The 21,605-nt window shown below is 34.1% G+C and overlaps 1 protein-coding gene across 1 annotated transcript in view; it reads right to left on the reverse strand.

Annotated features, from left to right (window-relative positions):
* Positions 1-3,651: 3,651 nt before the first annotated feature.
* The window catches only part of LOC134739782 (protein eyes shut homolog), a 203,377-nt gene continuing 185,423 nt past the window's right edge, over positions 3,652-21,605 (reverse strand). Inside the window, exon 7 of the mRNA XM_063666926.1 lies at positions 3,652-3,940. Coding sequence (XP_063522996.1) covers positions 3,652-3,940 — 289 coding nt within the window. The remainder of the gene's footprint in view (positions 3,941-21,605) is intronic.

Raw genomic sequence — 21,605 nt, forward strand, 5'->3', positions numbered from 1 at the left:
TCTTTTTAGTCCTTCACAATCTCAAACAACAGAAGCTTTAAACTTATAAGTTTCCAACTTATGTTTTTTTTCTTCTTTCATGAATCGAGCTTTAGATGCTATATTTAAAAACTTCATGCCAACCCTAGGTAACTTAGGTTAATAAACACTAAGATTAATATTTCTCCTATGTTAATTTTCAGAAGTTTTATATTTTTGTGTTTTACATTTAGATCTATAATGCTTTATGAGTTAATCTTTAGAAAATATGTAAAGTTTATATCTAGATTTATTATTGCTTGTGGATGTCTAGTTATTCCCGCACCATTTGCTTAAAAAACTATTTTATTGAGTTGCCTTTGCTCTTTGTAAATGATCAGTTGACTATATTTGTATGGGTCTATTTCTTGGCTCTCTAGTCTGTTCCATTGATTTGTCTATACTTCCAACAATACCATAATAAAGTATAGTAAGTAAGCTTAGATTGTTGGTTTTAGATCGTTTTATCTAATACATGCACCAAATGCCATACGTTTCCCTATAGGTACTATTTTCACTGAATCTTACAATTTTTTAAATCCCTCCCTCCTTTTCCCAACCTCTGGTAACCACTTTGAGTTCAACACTTTAGATTCCATATGTAAGTGAAATAATGTGGCATTTGTCTTTCTGTGCCTGGCCTATTTCATTTAGTTCTCCAGTTTCATCCATTTTATTGCAAATGACAGAATTCTCTTTTTTAGAAAAGGTTGAATAGTATTCCATTGTGTATGTATAGCACATTTTCTTTATCCATTGATGAAATTCATTCATGAAGACTTAGGTTGAGTCCATATTTTGTCTATCATGAATAATGCTGCAATGAAAATGGAGATGCAGATATACTTTGAACATATTGATTTCCATTCTTTTCGATATATATTCAGAAGTAGATATGCTGGATCATATGGCATTTCTATTTTTAGTTTTTAGAGGAACCTCCGTACCATTTTCCATATGGATTTACTAAGTTACATTCCCACCAGCAATTTACATGAGTTCCTTTTTTTCTCCATGTCCATGCCAACATTGGTTCTCTTTCTTTTTTGTTTTAAATAAAAGTCATTCTAATGAGAGATAATTAATTGTGGTTTTAATTTGCATTTCCCTAGTTATTAGTGGTGTTGAGCATTTTTTCATATACCTATTGACCATTTGCATGTCTTCTTTTGAAAAATGTCTGATTTTATTTCCCGTTTTTAAATTAGGTTGTTTTCTTGTGTTTGAGTTGTTTCAGTTTCTTAATATTTTGGATATTAACCCCTTATCAGATGTATGATTTGCAAATATTTTCTCCCATTCTTCGGGTTGCCTCTTCATTTTATTAATTAGTTCCTTTGATATGCAGAAATTTTTAGTTTGATGCTATCTCATTTGTTTATGTTTGCTTTTGTTATCTGTGCTTTCAGAGTTATATTAAAAAAATTATTGGCCAAACCAATGTAATGGAGATTGTTGGCTATGTTTTCTTTTAGTAGGTTTACAGTTTCAGGTTTTATATTAATTTTCAAAATTTGTTTTGAGTTAATTTTTGTATATGGTATGAGACAAGGATCCAATATCATTCATGTGTGTGTGGATAGCCAGTTTTTCCAGCATCACTGATTGGAGAGACTATCCTTTTTCTGCTGTGTAATCTTGGCATCTTTGTAAAAAATTGATTAAGCATAAATATGTGGGCTTGTTTTTGGGTTTTCTATCCTGTTCCATTGGTTGATGTGTCTCTTTTTTTATGCCAGTATCATGCTGTTTTTATTATAATTGCTTTATAATGCGCTTTGTAATAAGAAAATGTAATGGTGTCAGTTTTGTTATTGTCACTTAGGATTTTTTTTTCCTATTCAGGGTATTTTGTAGTTCCATCCAAATTTAAGATTTTTTTCTATTTTCATGAAAAACACCATGACTGATTGGTATTTATGCTGTTTCAAGTATGGTTCAATGTACACAAAGAATAAATGCAGGATACCAATTAAATAAAATTAAGAAAAATTATATGAAATCATCTCAATAGACGCCAAAAAAGCTCATGTTAAAATTCAACTACCTATAATGATCAAAAGAAAACTTTCAAAAGATTAAGCATAAAGGGAGTGTACCTCAACACAGTTAAGGTCAAATATAACAAACATATAGCTAACATCATTCTCAATGATGAAATGTTGAAAGCTTTTTCTCTAAGATCAAGGATAAGCATGTCCATCCTCACCACTTCTTTTTAACATTGTATTGGAAGACGTGGCCAGAGCAATTAGGCAAAAGAAAGAAATGAAAAGTATTCTAATAGAAAATGAAGAATTGAACTGTCTCTATTTGCTCACTTGGTAATCTCATATATAGAAAATGCTAAAGATTCCACCAGAAAACTATTAGAACTGATAAATGCACTTAGCAAATTTACAGGATATACTTTCAATGCAAAAAATCAATAACATTTCTATATGCTAATAACTACCCAAAATAATATTTAAAAATATTTATATCTATATATTTATATTTATTAAATATATTAATATATTTATATTTAGTTTTATAAATAGATTTATAAGAATATTTAAATATTCTTTTGGATAGTTACTGTAAATCCCATTTACAGTAGCATCAATAAAAATATTACAACATGTATATTTAACTAAGGAGGTAAAAGACCTGTATATTGAAAACTTTAAAACACTCATGAAGGAATTGAATAAAACAAAAATAAATGGAAATATATCCCATTTTGATATGGTTAGGCTGAGTCTCTACCCAAATCTCATCTTGAATTCCTACATGTTGTGGGAGGGATCTGATGGGAAGTAATTGAATCATGGGGACAGGTCTTTCCTGTGTTGCTCTCATTACACTGAATACGTTTCACAAGATTCGATCATTTTAAAGAGGAGAGTTTCCCTGCACAACCTCTCTTCTCTTGTCTGCTGCCATGTGAGATGTGCCTTTCACTTTCCACTGTGATTGTGAGGCCTCCAGCCACGTGGAACTGTAAGTCTGTTAAAACTCTTTCTTTTGTAATTTGCCCAGTCTTGGTTATGTCTTTATCAGCAGCATGAAAACAGACTAATACAAATGTTATTGATAGAAATAATTAATATTGTGAAAATGTTCATGTGACTCAAAGCCATCTACAGATTCAATGCAAGCCCAATAAAAATTTCAGCTTTCTTTTGATTAGTCTTAGCATGGTATATCTTTTTATATCTCTTCTATCATTCACTTTTGAAAACATTAATCTCTCCCATTGAAACAATAACTGCCAAATTTGTAACAGTTTTCTATTTGTGGCAGTTTTTCTTTGTTTCTTACTTTAAAAAACATATTCTCCCTTTTTTCTGCCTCTTCTGGATCTAGTGGTGCATCTTATATAACTCCATTTGATCTCTCTTTGTGTATACTATCCTTCCTTTTTGAAAAATATTGATTGCTCTAGAGTTTGCAGTATGTATTTACACTAATCCAAGTGCTATGGAATCCTTGGGCTGTCACTTTGCCAGCCAGAAACTCTGTGGCCAGTGGTGCCTTTGCCCAAGTCTTGGTCGGGGCCACTGGGCACTTGGCATGGCAGGCTGTGCTCAGCTCATGCTACTGGTCTAGATCCCATGTCTGCCAAGGTTGAGCAGAGTGGCAAGGGGTTTGTCAGCAAGCATGTGTGGGGTCGGGCCACACTGCACACAGCCAGGCACACTGGCTGTGGCAGGGCTGGAAGCTCCAGGCACCAGCACTGGTGTCGGCTCCCTGTGTGATTGTGACTGGGCCAGAAGTACTGCAAGCAGCTTCCATGGCTGGTACCAGGGAATGCAGTGGCACCTGGAAGTTGGAGACACCAGGACCTGCAGAGTCCCAAAGATGCTGTTGCAGCCCTAGCTGGGGAGCCCCTAGGTCCGGGCTCCCTGAAGGGCCACAGCTGTTTTCTCTTTCTTGTTGCCTGCAACATGGTGAGCAAGGGGTGTTTTTCAGCCCTGTTTGTGTTACAGCTCTTTCAGCTCTGCCATTCAGTGGGTCCTGAGTTCTTGTCCCATGCCCAGGAAGAATGAGGTAGGTAGACAAGTGGAGGATGAGCAACGTGAAGAAGAGCTTTATTGAGCAATAGAATAGCTCAGAGGAGATCAACAATGGATAGCTCTTCTTAGCAGGCAGGTTGTCCCGTCATGTCCTGGAGTCTGATTGAGTTCTGGGTTTCTGCCTGCTTCAGAGGAAAGGGAGTGTGTGCTGATTGGACCATGGGTGGCTATGGGCAGGCCCAGAAAAAGCACTATAAGTTCCTGCTCCAGTCTACAGTACTGACAACCCAGACCCCAGGCTTCAGGCCTTCCTGGCTTGAAGGTGGGGCTTCACTGGGTACCTGCCCCTTTCCACCAAGGAACTTGTCTGCCTTCTGCCACTGTTCATGGTGTCCAGGCTGTTCATGCCCAGGGGTTCTGGCAGGCCAGTGCGGAACTGCCCTTAGCCCCTTCCTCAGATTCCCTCCCATGCTCGTTGGTGCCCAAAGCCCAGAGGGGGCTGAGGCGGCAGGGGACTGGCATGTCAGTGCTCCCCTGAGCATGCCCACACACAGCTGGGTTGCAACAGCACACGGGCTTGGCCTCAACTCAACTCTGCTCACTGGAGGGGGCACAAGGAACAGGAAGAAGCCAGGCAGCAGGAGCAGGCATCTCTGAGCCAGTGAGGTCAGGGGTGCTTCCCAGTCCCGAGAGTGCAGAGACGCCCAGGTCCACAGCCATGGCTTGGGTGGCTGCAGGTGCACCTGGGAAGGTGTGGCTCCTGACTGCTCCCAGCCCCCAAGAGCACAGGGATTCCTGGGTTAACAGCCATGGCTGGACAGCCTCAGCTGCATCTGGGGAAGGCAAGGCTTCCACTCTGCCATCTCAGAAAAGGGCAGGGCTTCCACCTGGTCCTAACTCCTATCACAAGTCCACTTTTAAATAAACTTTTTCAAAGGGATTTTCTGAACCTTATAATATAACATTCCCACTTCCTCCCTTTCATCACTTATTACATTGCTGTCATTCATTTCGCTTATCCATAATGTACATAATACATCTTTGCTATTATTAACAATTTTAAGACTTTGAACACTTTTAAGAAGATATTTTGTTTTACTTTCATTTACTCCTCTAATGCTTCTTTCTTTAAGTAGATTTTGGTTTCTGACCATGCTTCTTTCTTTACATAGATTTCAATTTCTGACCAATATCATTTTTTCTTCTCTCCAAATAATTTTTTAACATTGTTTGCAAAATAGTTTACTGGTGACAAATTATCTGCTTTATTATTTAAAGAAAGTCTTTATTTCTCTTTAATTTTTGATAGATAATTTTGTTAGACAGTGATATCTAGTGATATTTTTCTGGTGATATTTTTCTTTCAACACTTTAAATATTTCATCTCACTCTCTTTCTACTTGTATGATTTCGCATGTGAAGTCAGGTGCAATGCCTATTCTTGTTTTCCTATAGGTGAGGTGGTCTTTCATTTCCCCCTCTGGGTCTTTTTAAGAGTTTATCTATGTTTTTCTGTAATGAATTCTGCTTCTGTTCAGCTGCAATTCTCTGAATTCATTGGTTTCTCTAGTTTTGTGTATGAAGGTCCGTCTTGTCACCTCAATTATCTGGTGGACTTCAGCTGTTTTTCAGCTTTTCATTTTGTTGTTGTTGTTTCAATGATTATGGGAGTGATGACCTCAGCTTTTTACATGTAAGAGCAGCAAACAATTTTTGATATTGCTCAATATTTCTAAATTTTCCATTTGACTCTTTCTTATTTCTACATTTCTGCTATAATTGTTCATCTTTTCACTCATATTATCTTTTGTTTCCCCAAGATCTTCTAATATATTAATTATAGTTATTCTTAACTTCCTATTAAACAGTTCCAACATACGGAGTAATCATTCAGTCTTGTTCTGTGGATTACTCCTCCTCTGTGCAATGGTTGAGGTTTTTAAAAATTATTATTTTTTTTTTGCAACTTCTATTTTTACTGAATGCCAGGCATTCATATGTAATGGCACAGACTGAGGTGAATACTCTTCATAACTGAACTTAGGAATGCTTTTTTTGTTTTGTTTTGTTTTGTTTTTTTAAATCAAGCTGTTATTATGGGCAGTTAAGTCAATCTACTTAGGAGCTGATCTAGACTTGACTTTTGCTGTTGTAGCAGAGGATTTAAATTCGTCCTGCACTGAGCTTCTATTAACTTCAGCCTTGTTTGGGGTCTAGTGGGCTGGAGAATTTTCTCACTGTCACTGCTCAATCATCAGCTTTTGGCGGTTCCTCTATGTTTTCATTAACGACAGAGTATTTTTGTGAATTCTTTTTCCTCCTCCAGTGCAGATTGTTGCAGGTTTTTACTTGATGCGATGCTTCTGTTGTGGGATAGTTTTTTGAACTGTTCTAACCTGAATCCTAGGCAAGTCCTGTGTGCCTAAGTCTAGGAAGTTTAAAATTTTTTAAATGTATTTCTCTGCTATTATCAATAATCTACAAGCAATTAGAAACACCTAGGAGATTTGTAATATTGTGACACTGAGGTTTTGACCTTAGAGGTTAAGTAAATGATCTGGGTATGGGTGTTGACATTTACATTTCTTAAATAATTCTGGGATATTTAATTATAATATTAAAACTGCCAAAAGCAGTGGTTTTTTGTTGTTGTTGTTCATTTGTTTTTGTTTTCTTGAGACGGAGTTTTGCACTTGTTGCCCAGGCTGGAGTTCAATGGCAAGACCTCAGATCACTGCAACCTCCGCCTCCTGGAGAGCCAGTTTTTTATTATATCAACACACTGATTGACAAAATAAAACTAAAATAATAGGGATTATGATTGACATGTCTGAATCACCAGATTGGTAAACACTTTTCCCTTAGTTCTTTATTAAAAATTGTTTCATGTTTATTCTCAAAGAATGTTTTCACTAAATATAAAATTTTATATTTTTTCTTTTAGTATTTAAAACATATTATTCAGTAGGGTGCAGTGGCTCACACCTGTAATCCCAGCACTTTGGGAGGCCGAAGTTGGCGGATCACTTGAGGCCAGGAGTTTGAGACCAGCCTGGCCTCAAACATGGTAAAACTCCATCCGCAGTAAAAATACAAAAAGTAGCCAGGTGTGTTGGCACACACCCATAGTCTCAGCTTCTTGGGAGGCTAAGGCAGGAGAATCGCTTGAACCAGGGAGGCAGAGGTTGCATTGAGCTGAGATTGTGCCACTGCACTCCAGCCTGGGCAACAGAACAAGACTCTGCCTCAAAAATAATAATAATAAAAAAATAAAAATAATTAAGATAAATATATTATTCAATTTTCTGCTAATTTACATTGTTTCTGATAAGAAATCAAAGTTAATTCTAAGTGTTTATATGTATATATTCAAATATAATTTGGCTACTTTTAAGATAGTTTCCTTACAATTGATTTCCATGAGACTTCGTGATACGTTCTCTGTATTTATTCCATTTAAAGTTGTGTTGGGATTTTGGAATTCTGGATATGTTGTTTTCAGCAAATTTAGAAAAAAGATTGGCCAGCAGTTTTTAAAATACTTCTTCTGCTCTAATATTTTAATCCTCTCAAATGTTAATTCCATGATTCTTTTATTAGCTCATGTAATATTGTCTCATAGGTTACTGGGTCTATACATATTTTTAATTTTTTCTTCTCTGTCTGCTTTAATTTGAAATTTGAATATTCAAATTCCCACATATTTTCTTTTTCACCATGCATTGTACTGTTACTTTCATCCATTTTATTTTTAGAAAGCATATTATACTTTCATTATCAAGAAATTCTTCTGAGTTCTTTCCCTTTCTCTGTTGAGACTTTTACCTATGTATTCATTATTCCCACTAGTTTCTTTACATTTTTAAACATTTTTGCAATATCTGTTTTAAGTAGCACATGGCAATTCAAATGTCTATATTCTCTGAATCTGTTTTTATTATCTGTTTTACTTCCCAGATATAGATCACACTTTTTTTCTTCAGATACTGTTTTAAAAATTTTATGCTGAATAGTAAAGATATCACACTATTCAAGGTTTGTATTTTTTATTTCTTTAAAAATTGTTCAGTTTGAGCTTGTGGGCTGTTAATTTGCTAGTGGCCTGACTTGTTGCTTATCAAGCCTCCTTTGGGTGCACTTAGAATAATAGCTCTCATTATATAGCAATAGTAGCTTTATGTTGAAGTCATGATCATCTTTCAACTCTGGCTGGTCAGATATTCATCTTTCAGCACTCTATGGACTCTAAACCTGCCATTTATCTCATAGTCTTCCAGGAATTTTCTGAAAACCCTCATAGAATGTTGTCTATGAATGTGCAGGTTTGCATTCAACCAAAAATCTAGGGCTCATGCATATTTTAAATTATTATTTTTTTCCTGAGAAGCCGCCTCCTTTCTAATACCTTCCCTGTAAGTCCAACTTTCCAAAATTTCCAAATCAACCCTTCACTCTGATCTCTATTATCTGCATGGATTCTAATTCCCTATGCTACATTTTGGAAACTAGCCTAGAAAGCAAATTGGTTTCAATGTGACAATCATCTCATGTGTTTCTCTTGTGTCACACATCAGTTTGTAGGTCCATTGAAAAGCCTTTAAAAATATATTTTATCCAGGTTTTATTTGTATACAGCAGAAGAGTAAGTCCAATGACTGATTATCAATTGGATCCAAAAGTCTGGTTACTAATCATATGTCATACATAGATCTATTAATTGGGATTTTGCTAAATGGAAGTATATGTTTTTGTGACCTCATCCATTGTTCCCCTTGGTACTGGCTAAATTATATTTTTAGATTTATATTAAAAGAGAGTTTCATAGGCCAAATCAGAGCTAAGTTGGCACATGTGCTATTGAGAAGGCACAAATAATTTTGAGAAATACAGAGGTGCTATAACTTCTTTTTTTTTTTTTTTTTGACAGAATCTTGCTCTGTCATCAGGCTGGAGTACAGTGGCGCAATCTCGGCTCACTGCAACCTCCAACTCCCTAGTTCAAGTGATTCTCCTGCCTCAGCCTCCTGAGTAGCTGGGATTACAGGCACACGCCACCATGACCAGCTAATTTTTGTATTTTTAGTAGAGATGGGGATTCACCATGTTGGCCAGGATAGTCTCGATCTCCTGACCCTGTGATCCACCTGCCGTGGCCTTTCAAAGTGCTGGGATTACAAGCATGAGCCACTGTGTCCAGCCCAGAAGTGCTATAACTAATGGACTCATCTGAAATTGAGAACTTTAAGTTGATTTAGAAAGGTTAATAATGGGCCAGGCGCAGTGGCTCACATCTGTAATCCCAGCACTTTCGGAGGCTGAGGCAGTTGGATCACCTGAGGTCAGGAGTTTGAGACAAGCCTGGTCAACATGGTGAAACCCCGTCTCTACTAAAAATACAAAAATTAGCTAGGCACAGTGGTGGGCATCTGTAATCCCAGCTACTCAGGAGGCTGAGGCGAATTGCTTGAACCCGAGAGGCAGAGGTTGCAGTTAGCCTAGATAGCGCCATTACACTCCAGCCTGGGCAACAAGAGGGAAATCCCGTCTCAAAAAAAAAAAAATTAATAATGTTATTTGAAGATATCAAGATTCTCTAATAGACCCAACTTTTCTGTCTTAGGATATTGGTTACTTTATAACAATCTATATATTTATTCAAAAGCCAATTATCTAGGGATATTTCTGGGCTGTGAACAAAAATATCTTTCTACTTTCAAGTAACTCAAATAAATACTTTCAAGTAACTCAAATAAATACTCAAATAAATACCAAGGTGTGGAAATAAAAAATTGCATATATATACACACATAAAATCTAAGAAATTTGAGATTATGGTAAGTACTGTTAAGAAAATAAAAGAGATCATATAATAGATATTAAATCAGTTTATAAAGAGGAAGGACTATAGGAGGTGATTTCTAAGAAGGCAATATATGAGCTGATATCTAAAGAAGCCAAGCATGTGAAAGCCATTAGAAATGCACCCCAGGCATAGAGGAGAAAAAATGAAGTATTTTCTAAAGAATGAGTGATTTTTAGATATGTTACAGGAAACAAACAAGATAAAGTTTAATATAGATGTGCATTGGAGTGCATATATTGAAAAAGTCGTCAGTGTCCAAGTCATATAAGCCTTTTCAGCCATGTTAAGAAATTAACTTTTATTTTAACCACAGCAGGAAAATCACTGAAGGGTTTATAGGCGTAAAGTTATTTATTAAATCTATATTTAAAATTATGTTCATTTTTTTCTGCTATCTGGAAAAGGGAAGGTAAGAATGTAGAAGCACAGGTATCTGTTGGGAATCTAGATTTTAGGACTCAATGAATGATAATGATACCCTAGACTGATGTAGCTGCAATAAAGGGAAGAAGTAAACTAATTAAGATTATTTCATTGTGTAAACTAATAGAACTTTGTGATGGATTGGATGTGGGAATGAAGTAGAAATCAGAATCACATATGGCTCCAAGATTTATGGTGTGGTAGGTATGGAAGCTTTTACTGAAGTGGAATAGAAATCAGAAACTTTTAAAAATTAATTACAGACAGTTTGGAGATTATTTAAATTGAAAGTGTTAAGTAAAAGATTATGATTTATTACCAGAAACTACTTCTTGTCTATTTTTTGATTCTCATAATCTTATTTTTATTACCATATTACATTTAGCAATCTGCTTAAACCTTATAATCCATTCTTTGAATGTTCATGAAAATACATGCAATCTCTCTGGAGAGATGATAAAAGTTAAATCTTTATCACAATTATTTGGAATTTACTGATACAGGATTTCTTTCACTTTAAAGAAAATTGCCTCCTTCTATTTTAGTGAAATATTTAATACAGTCCTACTATAGTTGATTAATTGCACCCTATAGGCAACAACAAATTTGAATGTCTCTCTTAGACCTTGAGACCTGTTTCAATCACCAAAATTATTTGGTTGTCATTTTACAAAATAGAGATATAAGAATGAATAGCTTCTCAAGTTTTTTCTTTAAATTTGCCAATATAGGTCACGTTTCCCTATGGTTTATTATTTATTCAACAGCCTTTAAAATATTTAAAGCAATAGAATTTTTGTGCCTGTATTGAAGGAATATTAAATGTGCTCAAAAGGCCTCTAGTTAGATATAACTTTTATGATTCCCAACTGTTTTTTATTTTTTAGTTATCTTTTTCTGCTATTAGAGTTCTACCATTGAATTAAGTTATTAGATAATATTAGTAGTTCTACTTTATATTAATAAAATATATTTTTATCCAAATATATCTTTAAAGATGAAATTTGTGATTTTTTTCAATGACAAGTTCTGCTATAAAACAAATACTTTAAAGTGGCTCCACTGTCCTGAGAATGTTAATTTTCCAATTTCAATAAAAAGAGCAGATGGTTAACATTAAGAGTGATGAAACAGGAGATTTAAATGGTTTTACAATAAAAAATGACAACAAACTCAGTTCATCATTAGTTAAAAGTTACACAATTGATCTATCACCTTCATATTCCAAAAATGTATACATATGCCTGGTAAGAAGGTAAATTTATTTTCTGGGTATGGAATACAGAAGAACTTTTAAAGGGAGACAATATTTTAGAAAGGAGAACTCACTATGCGTAAGTAAATTTAGAACATAGCTGTCATTCAATAAATGTTAATTAAATCCAGATATTTAATTTGAGGCATAAAAATATCAAAGAGACCATGTGTCTTATTTTATTTCCAGCTTTAGATGACCAATTTCCTACCATCTTATAATTAAAAGTTTATAGAGAATTTGTTCATTTGTTTGTTTTTATTTTAGTTTTCTACAGATGAATTATGTTTCAGAAAATGCCAAACCTGAATTTCAGTCTCAAATCCTCTACCATCTTTTTCACTTAATACAACTTATTTAAATTTGTCCTGTCTTCTCAAGTGTAAGGTGGAAATATGCTTAATTCAGAATGTTGAGATATCAAATGACAAATGCCTTCAAATATGGTCCACAGTAGGAACTCACAAACATTCTATCTTTTTCCTATTGCTTTTCTTGACTAACCTATCAGGCAGGTGATCCTATGACACACAGAGCAAAAATCTGTCCATGTCTTCAAAAACCATTATCAATGTTCCATTGTCAATGAAATCTGAGTTCACTATAGATGCTTATCTTCTTAGCCTGTTTATCTTATCTTTGATGGCAGGAGTTGTTTTCTAGATGTTACTTGTATTATTATAGTATGTGGTCCAATATTCATTTACTAAACCAAGCTGTTTTTATCTCTGAATTTTCTGTAATATTGATAAAAACTTCCCTTGCTTGAACTTCCAGAAAATTCCAAGTCTATGTTAGAAAGCCATACAAAGTTAAATTCTACTTTTGAAAACAAGCCTTCAGACCAAGTGAATTGTAATTATTTGTGTATATTTCCTGGTCTCTTATCTTCAATTAACACTTGTTATAAAATGAACTTTCATTAGACAACTGACATTAGACAAGCTTCACTAAAAGCATCATTAATTTTGATTTTATTTCTTAAATAAAAACCCTGTGGATAATTAAAACCCTTGTATATCATTTAGAAAAAGCTCTAATACCATGAATTGTGCGAATACTCATAAAATATATAAAGAAAAGATGGCATATTTCAAAATCTTAAAAACATTGTCTTTATTAATTCATTTACATATCATTTTAATCTTATTTAAATTATATTTTTATTTTTTAAAAAAAAAATCACTTCAAGTCTTCTGATGTTAGTATTTGTTCGTTTATTTTTAAATATTTATTGGACCCTTTGAATGTGACAAGTGTGATTTTTAATCCTGGAAATTCACTTGTGAATAAACACAAATATTTCTGTACTCATGTAGAATTGGATATTTTTTTCTTATTTTCATAGTGACAATTTGTTCTAACTTATTAAAACATAAATGCATGTTACAAAATATTAATGGAGAAAGCATGTAAAATGCCACTAAATGTAAATTTTCTGTTACAGCTTCGTTATACCTAAATACAAAGCCAATGTTTCCAACAATTCTGTAATCTTATACAACTCCATCATATTCAATTAACTATGAATTATACCCTAATCTATGACTTATGTGGCTAGAATATTATGCAAAACATTTAGGTAATATTCTTAGAATTGATAAATTTTTGTATTGGTTACTTGATAAAATTCTTGCTGTATCAACTAAGTGCGTTGGATTAATTATACACAATAAACCAGAGAAGGTCTCCATATGGAAGGAGGATATTCAGAAAAGTTAAAAGATGGGGGAGAATACTATTTTCTAGGAAAATTAAACATTTTGTCATTTCATTACAGGAACATATTTTTCTGAAGATGTTGATTAAATTATACAAACAGGCCATGACGTTAAAAAGAATTGCAATCTGAGCACTACCTTTGGAATTTTTCTGTCATTCTTTACTTGATTACTACAAACGGACTTGCATGAAACTTTTTAAGCTCAGTGTTCTTTCCCTTTTGATTTTCCCCAGTAAATAATAATATTTCACTGTCTAAAGACTTCAGACTAAATACACTTAATTGAATAAGTAACAGCCTTTTAATCCTTTAAACTATAATTTATTAATTAGGTAATATGCTAGAAATTGAGTTTTCTTAGATCTCAGTTGTGACTTCTCAGTTATCATTTTATCATACCTTATACTTCATTTTATATTTTATATGAAAGGATTCTCTTATCTACTTATCACTCGGATACATCAAGGGAGTGGCTCTATGTCTTGTGAGCTTAACAGAAATAACTACTATGTTCCATAAACATGAACATTTGTTCAGACTATTATAATCCATGCTCAGTTGTTTTTATTTATTCTGAATTAACTAAAAATGCAAATTCCTCAATCTCATCTAATTCTTTTTTGTTTTCAACAAACATGTTTTCAGCATCTCTTTTATATCTGGACCAGGGGATACAGGGAAAGTCCCTGCCCTCATGGAACTTTGTTCTCAAGGGAAGAACTAACAATCAAAATAATAAATGAGATAATTACAAGTTAAGGTAATGAATGAGAAGAAAATTTTTAAAAAAAGTTGACATAGTGAAGTAATTTGGGGTTACTTCATCGTAAAGAGTTCCCTTTTAAGAGAAAAAAAAAATCTTAGTTGAGACCTGAATAGAAGGAAATGGCCATGTGCAGATCTGAGGAAAGGATGTTTCTGTAGAAGAAACATGATGAACAAGATCTCCAAAGGAAAATAGTGTAGCATGTTTGAGAAATAAGCAGCAGCTTGTGAACTTGCATGATTAAAGAGATACTGTTTTGATATAATGTTGAGAGACAAGCCAGAGATAAAGCAGATTATGAAAGGTCTTGAGAATTAGGTTAAGTTTTGATTTTATTCTAACAAAAATGAGAGGGCATTCAATTATTTTAAGTGGGGAGTTATAAGATCTGTTTTTTTTCTTTTTTCTGTAAGACAAGTCTGTAAAGAATTTATTGGAGAAAGGTAAGACTAGAAGTAAGGAGGTTGACTGAGAATATCACTGCAGTCATACAAAAAAGAGATGGCTATTATTTCAACTGAAGTGATTAACAGTGCAGAAGAAAAAGACATCTAAGATGGTCTTTTAAGTTAGAACTGAAAGGATCAGGCACTAAATAGGAGGGTGAGAGTAAGAAAACAATCAATCATAGTTTCCATGTTGTTTTCTTAGATCAACGGATGGATAATGGTTTCTTTACACAAGATGAGTAGGAACATATAACACTGAAATTCCACTCTTAGGTATATACCAAAGAGAATTGAAAGCATGCATACATCCCAAATCTTACACATAAATATTCATAAAAGTGCTGTTCATAACAGCTGAAAATGTGCATATTAGAAAGTGATTGTGAATACTCAAAAGTCACAGGCTTAGAAATTGCTTGAGAAGAAGTTTACAACTTAGGGTGATCCCTGATACAGAGTCAGCTTACAACAATTAAAAAACTAAAAATAAACAAAAACAATTACACCCCTCCTCCCCCACCCCCCCAAAAAAACAAAAAGCTAGGAAGTGGGAGAATCTGATTTGCAGACTTACCACATTATAAGATTCAAATATCCGCTTTTCAACAAACATCACAAGGCATAGTGAAAGAAGGAAACAGGAAAAGATGGCCCATTGAAATGGAAACAAAAAACATAATCAACAGAACCTTCCTGAATAATACCTGCTGGCGGATCTACCAGACAACAATTTTAAAATAATTTTCTTAAAGATGCTCAAGAAGTAATAGAGGATGTGGAGAATGTAAAGAAACTATATGAACAAAATGGAAATATGAATAAAGAGATAGCCTAAATAGGAACTAAGAGAAATTCTGGAGCTGTAAACTACAATAACAGAAATATAAAATTCATTGGAGGGACTTAAAGGCATATTTGAGCAGACCAAAGGGAAAAAATAGTGAATGTAAAGATAAGACAATAGAATTTATGAATTCAGAGAAACAGAAATAAATAAAGTTTGAAGAAAAGTGACCAAAGCCTAAGGGACTTGTGGGATACCATCAAGTGGACCAACATACACACTGTGGAACTCTCAGAAGAAGATGAAGAGAAAGGGGCACAGAGAATGCTTGAAGAAATAATGGCTTAAAATGTCTTACATTTGACTGAGTAAAGTCAAAAATATGAACATCCCAAGAAGCTGGCTTATTTCGCTCAAAATTAAGTTTCTACGATTTTTCTGCTGTTGTGTGAATTACAATTATTGTGATTACACAATTATATAGACATCTAATAAATATGTTTTACATGATATTATTTGCATAACATGCCATTGCATAATATTCAATGTTCCCATTAAGACCCTAATGGATAGTTTAAGGAACAGGCCATCATTAAACTTTTTTTCTGCTAGGTTTTCTCACAGTTGCTTCTCAAAATAAAAAACCTTGTTTTGGTCACAGAGTGGAAAGTACCTATAGATCTACTTAATATCCCTTTTGAAAAGATTAGGAGGGCATTGTGGTATTGGAGTTAAATGTCTCTAACTGACTAGAGGTAACACATGTTTTCTTTTAGGCCTGAAATTAATGCTATATTTATATAACTTCCTAAATGAAATACAATACTTTTGGGAGGAAAAAAAAGTCATCTCTTGCTCTTAGAGAGGACAACAGAGTAAAAGAAATGTTCTGAGCTGATAAATAAAGGTAGGTAACTATGTCTGCTCTCTTGGAGTCAAAATTTTCTCTAAAGGTCAACACTATGCTAAACACAATACTAAAAACACAAGTACTAAAATGCTAGTCAGCTCCTCCCGAACTCTGTACAAATTTTGCAGATGCAGCTTTGATTTGTTTTATTCCTCTTGAGAGAAGGTAGGTTTCACCAGAGTATTTTTGTAAATAGTAATTTTCCTTAGAAAATTAAATCTCAGCTGTTTAAAGGTTAACAAGGTCTTTCTGTTATGGCTCTAAAGGATAAGCCAACCAAGGATTGACAACAAAGAATATGAAAAAGAAGACAACCATTCATTTGCCAATGAAAAGAGCAGAAGGCTGAGAGGTGATTATAAAAGTCTTTATCCAGAAATAGATAGATAACTCTGGACAAAAGTAGCAAATGAAGGGAGTGAATATATTAAAGATGGAGAATCTTGTTTTTACTGTCCTCTGAAGTTATGGTGGTAGCAAATTCAAATTTATATAGTAGCCAGGTAAATAGCCTAAATAAGTACAGTTGACAACTCATATGAAAGGGAGAGTATATGTCCCATCTCAAGGAGGTAATGACTCCTCATAGCCAGCCTGTTGTTACCAAAGTGAAATGTATGCCCAATGTTTACAGGTCTTCTACATTGTAATAAGAAGCAAAAATTAAGGGTATCATGTAATGATCTAACTTATAAATATTATCTCATCTTTATAAATTATCTTGCCCAACAAAACAGATCCAGACTATATTCAGCCTGTGGGCCACATTTAGCAAGCTGCCTAATAATTAATTAAATGTTGAAAACCAATGGTGCAGTAAGTCAAAACTCCTATCTTCTGATGGTAGAAAATCTGGCTGGCTGGCGATTTCTTGTTGAGGACATAGGATCCAGCCCAAAGTTTCTGACCACAACACATGGAAGTGGAGGTCAAGGTAAAGAAGGAGGAGACCATCGCTTATAGCCCCTCTGCTTCCAGGGAGTGGTAGTTGACTCCCCTGTGCTTAGAGATGAGAAAATGTAAGTCAATATCTCACCTTTCCTTAATCCTCACCCACTCTAAAGCCTCAGTTGAAATCTGGAGTTCGAGCATCATCAAAATTATGATAGTGAGAATAAATACAGGAAAGCTAGATTATCTTAGAATCTCAAAGGAACATAAACAGCATGAAGTCAGGAAGTCTAACGTGTTCTTTGCACTTCCCCCAGTACCTAGACAAGTTGGCATGTTGTAGGAGCTCCATAAATGGACCAGGAAGGATAACAGGAACTTCAGGAGTGCAGATCAATACGCTCACATGATTAAATTTGTTTCAGCCAGATAACAGTGGGAACTGTTATGAAAAAGACTAAGAGATAAAATGCTAAAGAGACTAAAACAAGGTAAGATCTGTAAGGAGATAACAAGGAACTAAAATAGAGCATTGTATTAGTCTGTTTCTACACTGCTGATAAAGACACATCTGAGAATGAATGGGCAATTTACAAAGGTAAGAGGTTTATAGGACTTACTGTTCCACATGGCTGGGGAGGCATTACAATCATGGCAGAAGGTGAAAGGCACATCTCACATGGATGGCAGCAAGCAAAGAGCTTGTGCAGGGAAACTCCCATTTTTAAAACCATCAGATCTTGTGAGACTTATTCACTATCATGAGAACTGTACTGGAAAGACCCATCCCCATGATTCAATTACCTCTCACCGGGTCCCTTCCACAACATATGGGAATTCAGGAAGAGATTTGGGAGGGGACACAGCCAAATCATATCAAGAGGTGAGATTAATTTTCCACTACAACACCAGAGGAAAGAATCCTTTCAAACATGGGAGACACTTTTATGTGAAATCTAAAAAGTTGATCCCATAGAAACAGAGAGTTAAAAGGCAGTTGCCAGAGGCTGGAGGAAGGAGCAAGGTGGAGAAAGGGGTGATATTGATCAAAGGGTACAAATTTTTAATTAGAATAGAGGAATATGTTTTAGTGACTTATCGCATTGTATGGGTGCCATAGTTAATAATAATGTATTGCATATATGAAAATTGCCTAAAAAGAGATTTTTAACATTCTCACTACAAAAAAATTATCAGTTAGTGAGGAAATGGATATGTTCATTAGCTTGACTGAATCTTTCAACAATGTATACATAAATTAAAAAACATCATATTGTGCCTCATAAATATATATAATTACTATGTGTCAATTAAAAATAAATAAATACATAAATTTTACAAATGAAAAAATAAATGTGGCACATTTTTTTCTTTTTGCATTAGAAATATTAGGGCCAAGATTTCAAATTGCAAATGTCTCCAAAGCTCTTTGCTTTCTAATTGATTATATTTCTATTTATTTTTCCCATTAAAAGCCACAATTAAATGGCCTGGTAGTACTTCAAAACTTTGATTTTTAAGTGTCTTTAAGATTTCTTTAAATTTGACCAGTTTGTATGAAACCACAGCACATTTCAGTTGAATAATGACAGTGCAGGAAGACACTTTGTTACAGATAAAAATCACTGACTTTCGGAGATGCCATCAATAGTCATTTAGACTAGAATATTTCAGTCTCAAAAGTAAAGATATTTTCTCCTTTATAGGCAGCACATTGCATTTTATATGGTTGTTAAGATTTATAGATTCATTCTCTAGTTTCCATAGGTGAAGTAATTTCAGACTCACATAACCAAAAGAGGTAGAATTTCATTGTATCAAATTCTCTTTCCTTCCCTTTCTTCTCAATTAGTGAAAATCTGTTTTTCAAACTGCAATGTCTCAGATACTGACAGTAAGGATTTCCATACTTTAAAAAGTATGCAGTATGCTCCATACCTGGGCTTTGGGCACCTTCACTGGATTCCTGTTTTGATTTTTAAACTCACTATTTTAGTTTGGATTCTGCTGAAATCAGAACTTAAGATGAAGGCTTGTGTGCAGTAATGCATTTGGTAGATGATTTTAGGAAGTAAAATTGAGGGGCTCAGGACATGAAGTCAGAGAATAACGAAGTCAGTAGAAGAAAGTCAGTAGAAGAAATCTTATTATGGTTACTATTTGGGCAATGACTAAATAATTACATAATGACCTTTAGAAAGTTAATAACATATAATCAGGATTATCCATAAGTAAAGCTGGTGGTTAGAATATTTATAAATTACCTTCCATCCCTAGTTGTTTGAAGGGTGTCTTAGGAGCACTGACTTCTTGTATTTTGAGCCTGAACATGCCTGTATGCTAAGGTAGTTCACATCGTGTATGAAAAGATCCTCAAGGGGAGCAAAGAGTTGATATAAGGAACTGCCATGATGTGGGGAGCTGAGATCACTCAGTACTGCTCATTCCAAATGCAACTGAAATCAGAGGCTGACCAAGAAAGAGGATGTAGCCTGGAGCACCAGAGTCATTTGCTATGTTTACTGCAGGAAGTATCAAGGCCTGCTTTCTAGAAATACACATGTACTCTCTGATCTTCCCCATTCAATTGACCCCAATTTCCAAGAAGCCAGTTGTGTATATTTTGCTTGGAATCTGCTTTGTACACTCAACTCTTACCTCAATTTGCACCAGTTTGTGTGTGTGTGTGTGTGTGTGTGTGTGCTGAGGAAGTTGGAGAATTAAAATGTTCATGCTTTGGGACATAGGTCTTAGGTGTGTTCTTCATAATAACTTTGCCAAAAAGCCCTGCACTTTGAGAATTATTGAGCTTTTGTGATTACATATGGCAATGTAATCTTGTATTTTGAGTTCTCACTTATGGTTAGAACTTTAATTGGGTGCTCCAGGCTATATCCTCCTCCGTTTCCAGCCTCTGATCTCAGTTGCATTTGAAATGAGCAGTTCTGAGTGGTCTCAACTCACCTCATAGTGAAAGTTCCCTATGTAAAGTGCTCACTGAGTCTTTGCTCCCTCTCGAGGGTCTTTTTCTATACATAGGAGCCATCCATGGATAGAAAGAAACTATGAACACCTGAAGAAGGAGAAACACTGAACAACTAGGAATAACAACCACATCAGAGCCTAACACATTAAATCATCCAATAACTATAATTTTTGGTACCACTGGTCTCTAATTAGATCATTCTAATTAAAATGTTCTTACATAATTTGTTCTGTAATGTTAAAAGTGTATTTTAATGTTCTATCTATTATATATAATTTATCTGAGCCAATTACTCTAAAATATGTGATGCCCTAGAAAACTAAATATAGGTGGATAACGACCTATAAATATATGATAATTGATGTATTTTTAATAGACATTACTTAATCTCAAATCATTATTTTTATTATCTTATTTTGTAGAGTATAAAAAATTAACTGCTTCAAGATTATTTTATATTATATAAAGAATCACCAATGATAAAGTCACTTGTCTTAATTTGCTATTGGTTTCAATTTAGAAAGATTTATTATGAGTTAGTGAATCATATAAAAAGTTTAAATTTTGTGTTTTACTTTACCTCTAGATTTACTATAAAGAACAATTTTACTTTGTAATATTACATCAAATTATATCCTATCTGAATTTAAAACTAATGTTATATACTCACATATATAGTATTTTAATTTAGAATGAACCTGATTCACAGGGTTGTAAAAAATTCTCTAGATTGTTTGCCACAGTTTCAAAAAGTCAGCATTTTAAAAGTCAGAATTTTATTTCTTATTGGTTACAAATTTTTTAAATGTTTTTTATTGGCAGTATGAGAAGAAAATTAAAAGAGAAAACACTTTACGAAAAACTATAATCACCAAGCAGTTATATGTGTTAACATTCAAAAAGTTTAAATTGTATACAATTAAAAAATTCACTTACTTGAAGTGAAATATGATTTTATTTTAAAAATTTTTGTGTGCCTTTAATGTCCTAGGCACTCTTGCAGGTGCTGCGATAAAATAATGAACAAAAGAGAGAAATTCCTGTCTTCAAGGAGATTTAATTCAAGTAGTAAGAGAGAAAATAAACAGTTAAGTGATAGACTTATTAGGAAATGCTAATTGCTAGGAAGGGAATAAAAGGTAATTGAATAGAGAGACATAGTGTTATTTTTATATAATGCAGGTAGGCTTGTAAGAGAAACTTCTATACAAAGCCTGATAAAATAATACAGAAAAGCAAGCTATCTGAGGGAAGTGATACACACCCAGATAGAATAGCAGAGGCCAACTCTGTGGAATTGAGGGAGAAATTAGATTAGAGAGGCAGCTAGGGGCCATATTATATAGGATTTAGCAGACCAATGTAAGCAGTATGTGCTTTGTTCAAGTATTATGGGAAGCTATGGAAGATTTTGAACATGGGAGTGAAGTGATATGCTTTAATTTTAAAATGATCACTCTGGGTGCTAGATACTAAATATATGTATTTTTATTCTTTTTATTATTATTATACTTTAAGTTTTAGGGTACATGTGCACAA

The sequence above is a fragment of the Pongo pygmaeus genome, chromosome 5 (assembly GCF_028885625.2).
Source record: "Pongo pygmaeus isolate AG05252 chromosome 5, NHGRI_mPonPyg2-v2.0_pri, whole genome shotgun sequence".
Lineage (NCBI taxonomy): Eukaryota > Metazoa > Chordata > Mammalia > Primates > Hominidae > Pongo > Pongo pygmaeus.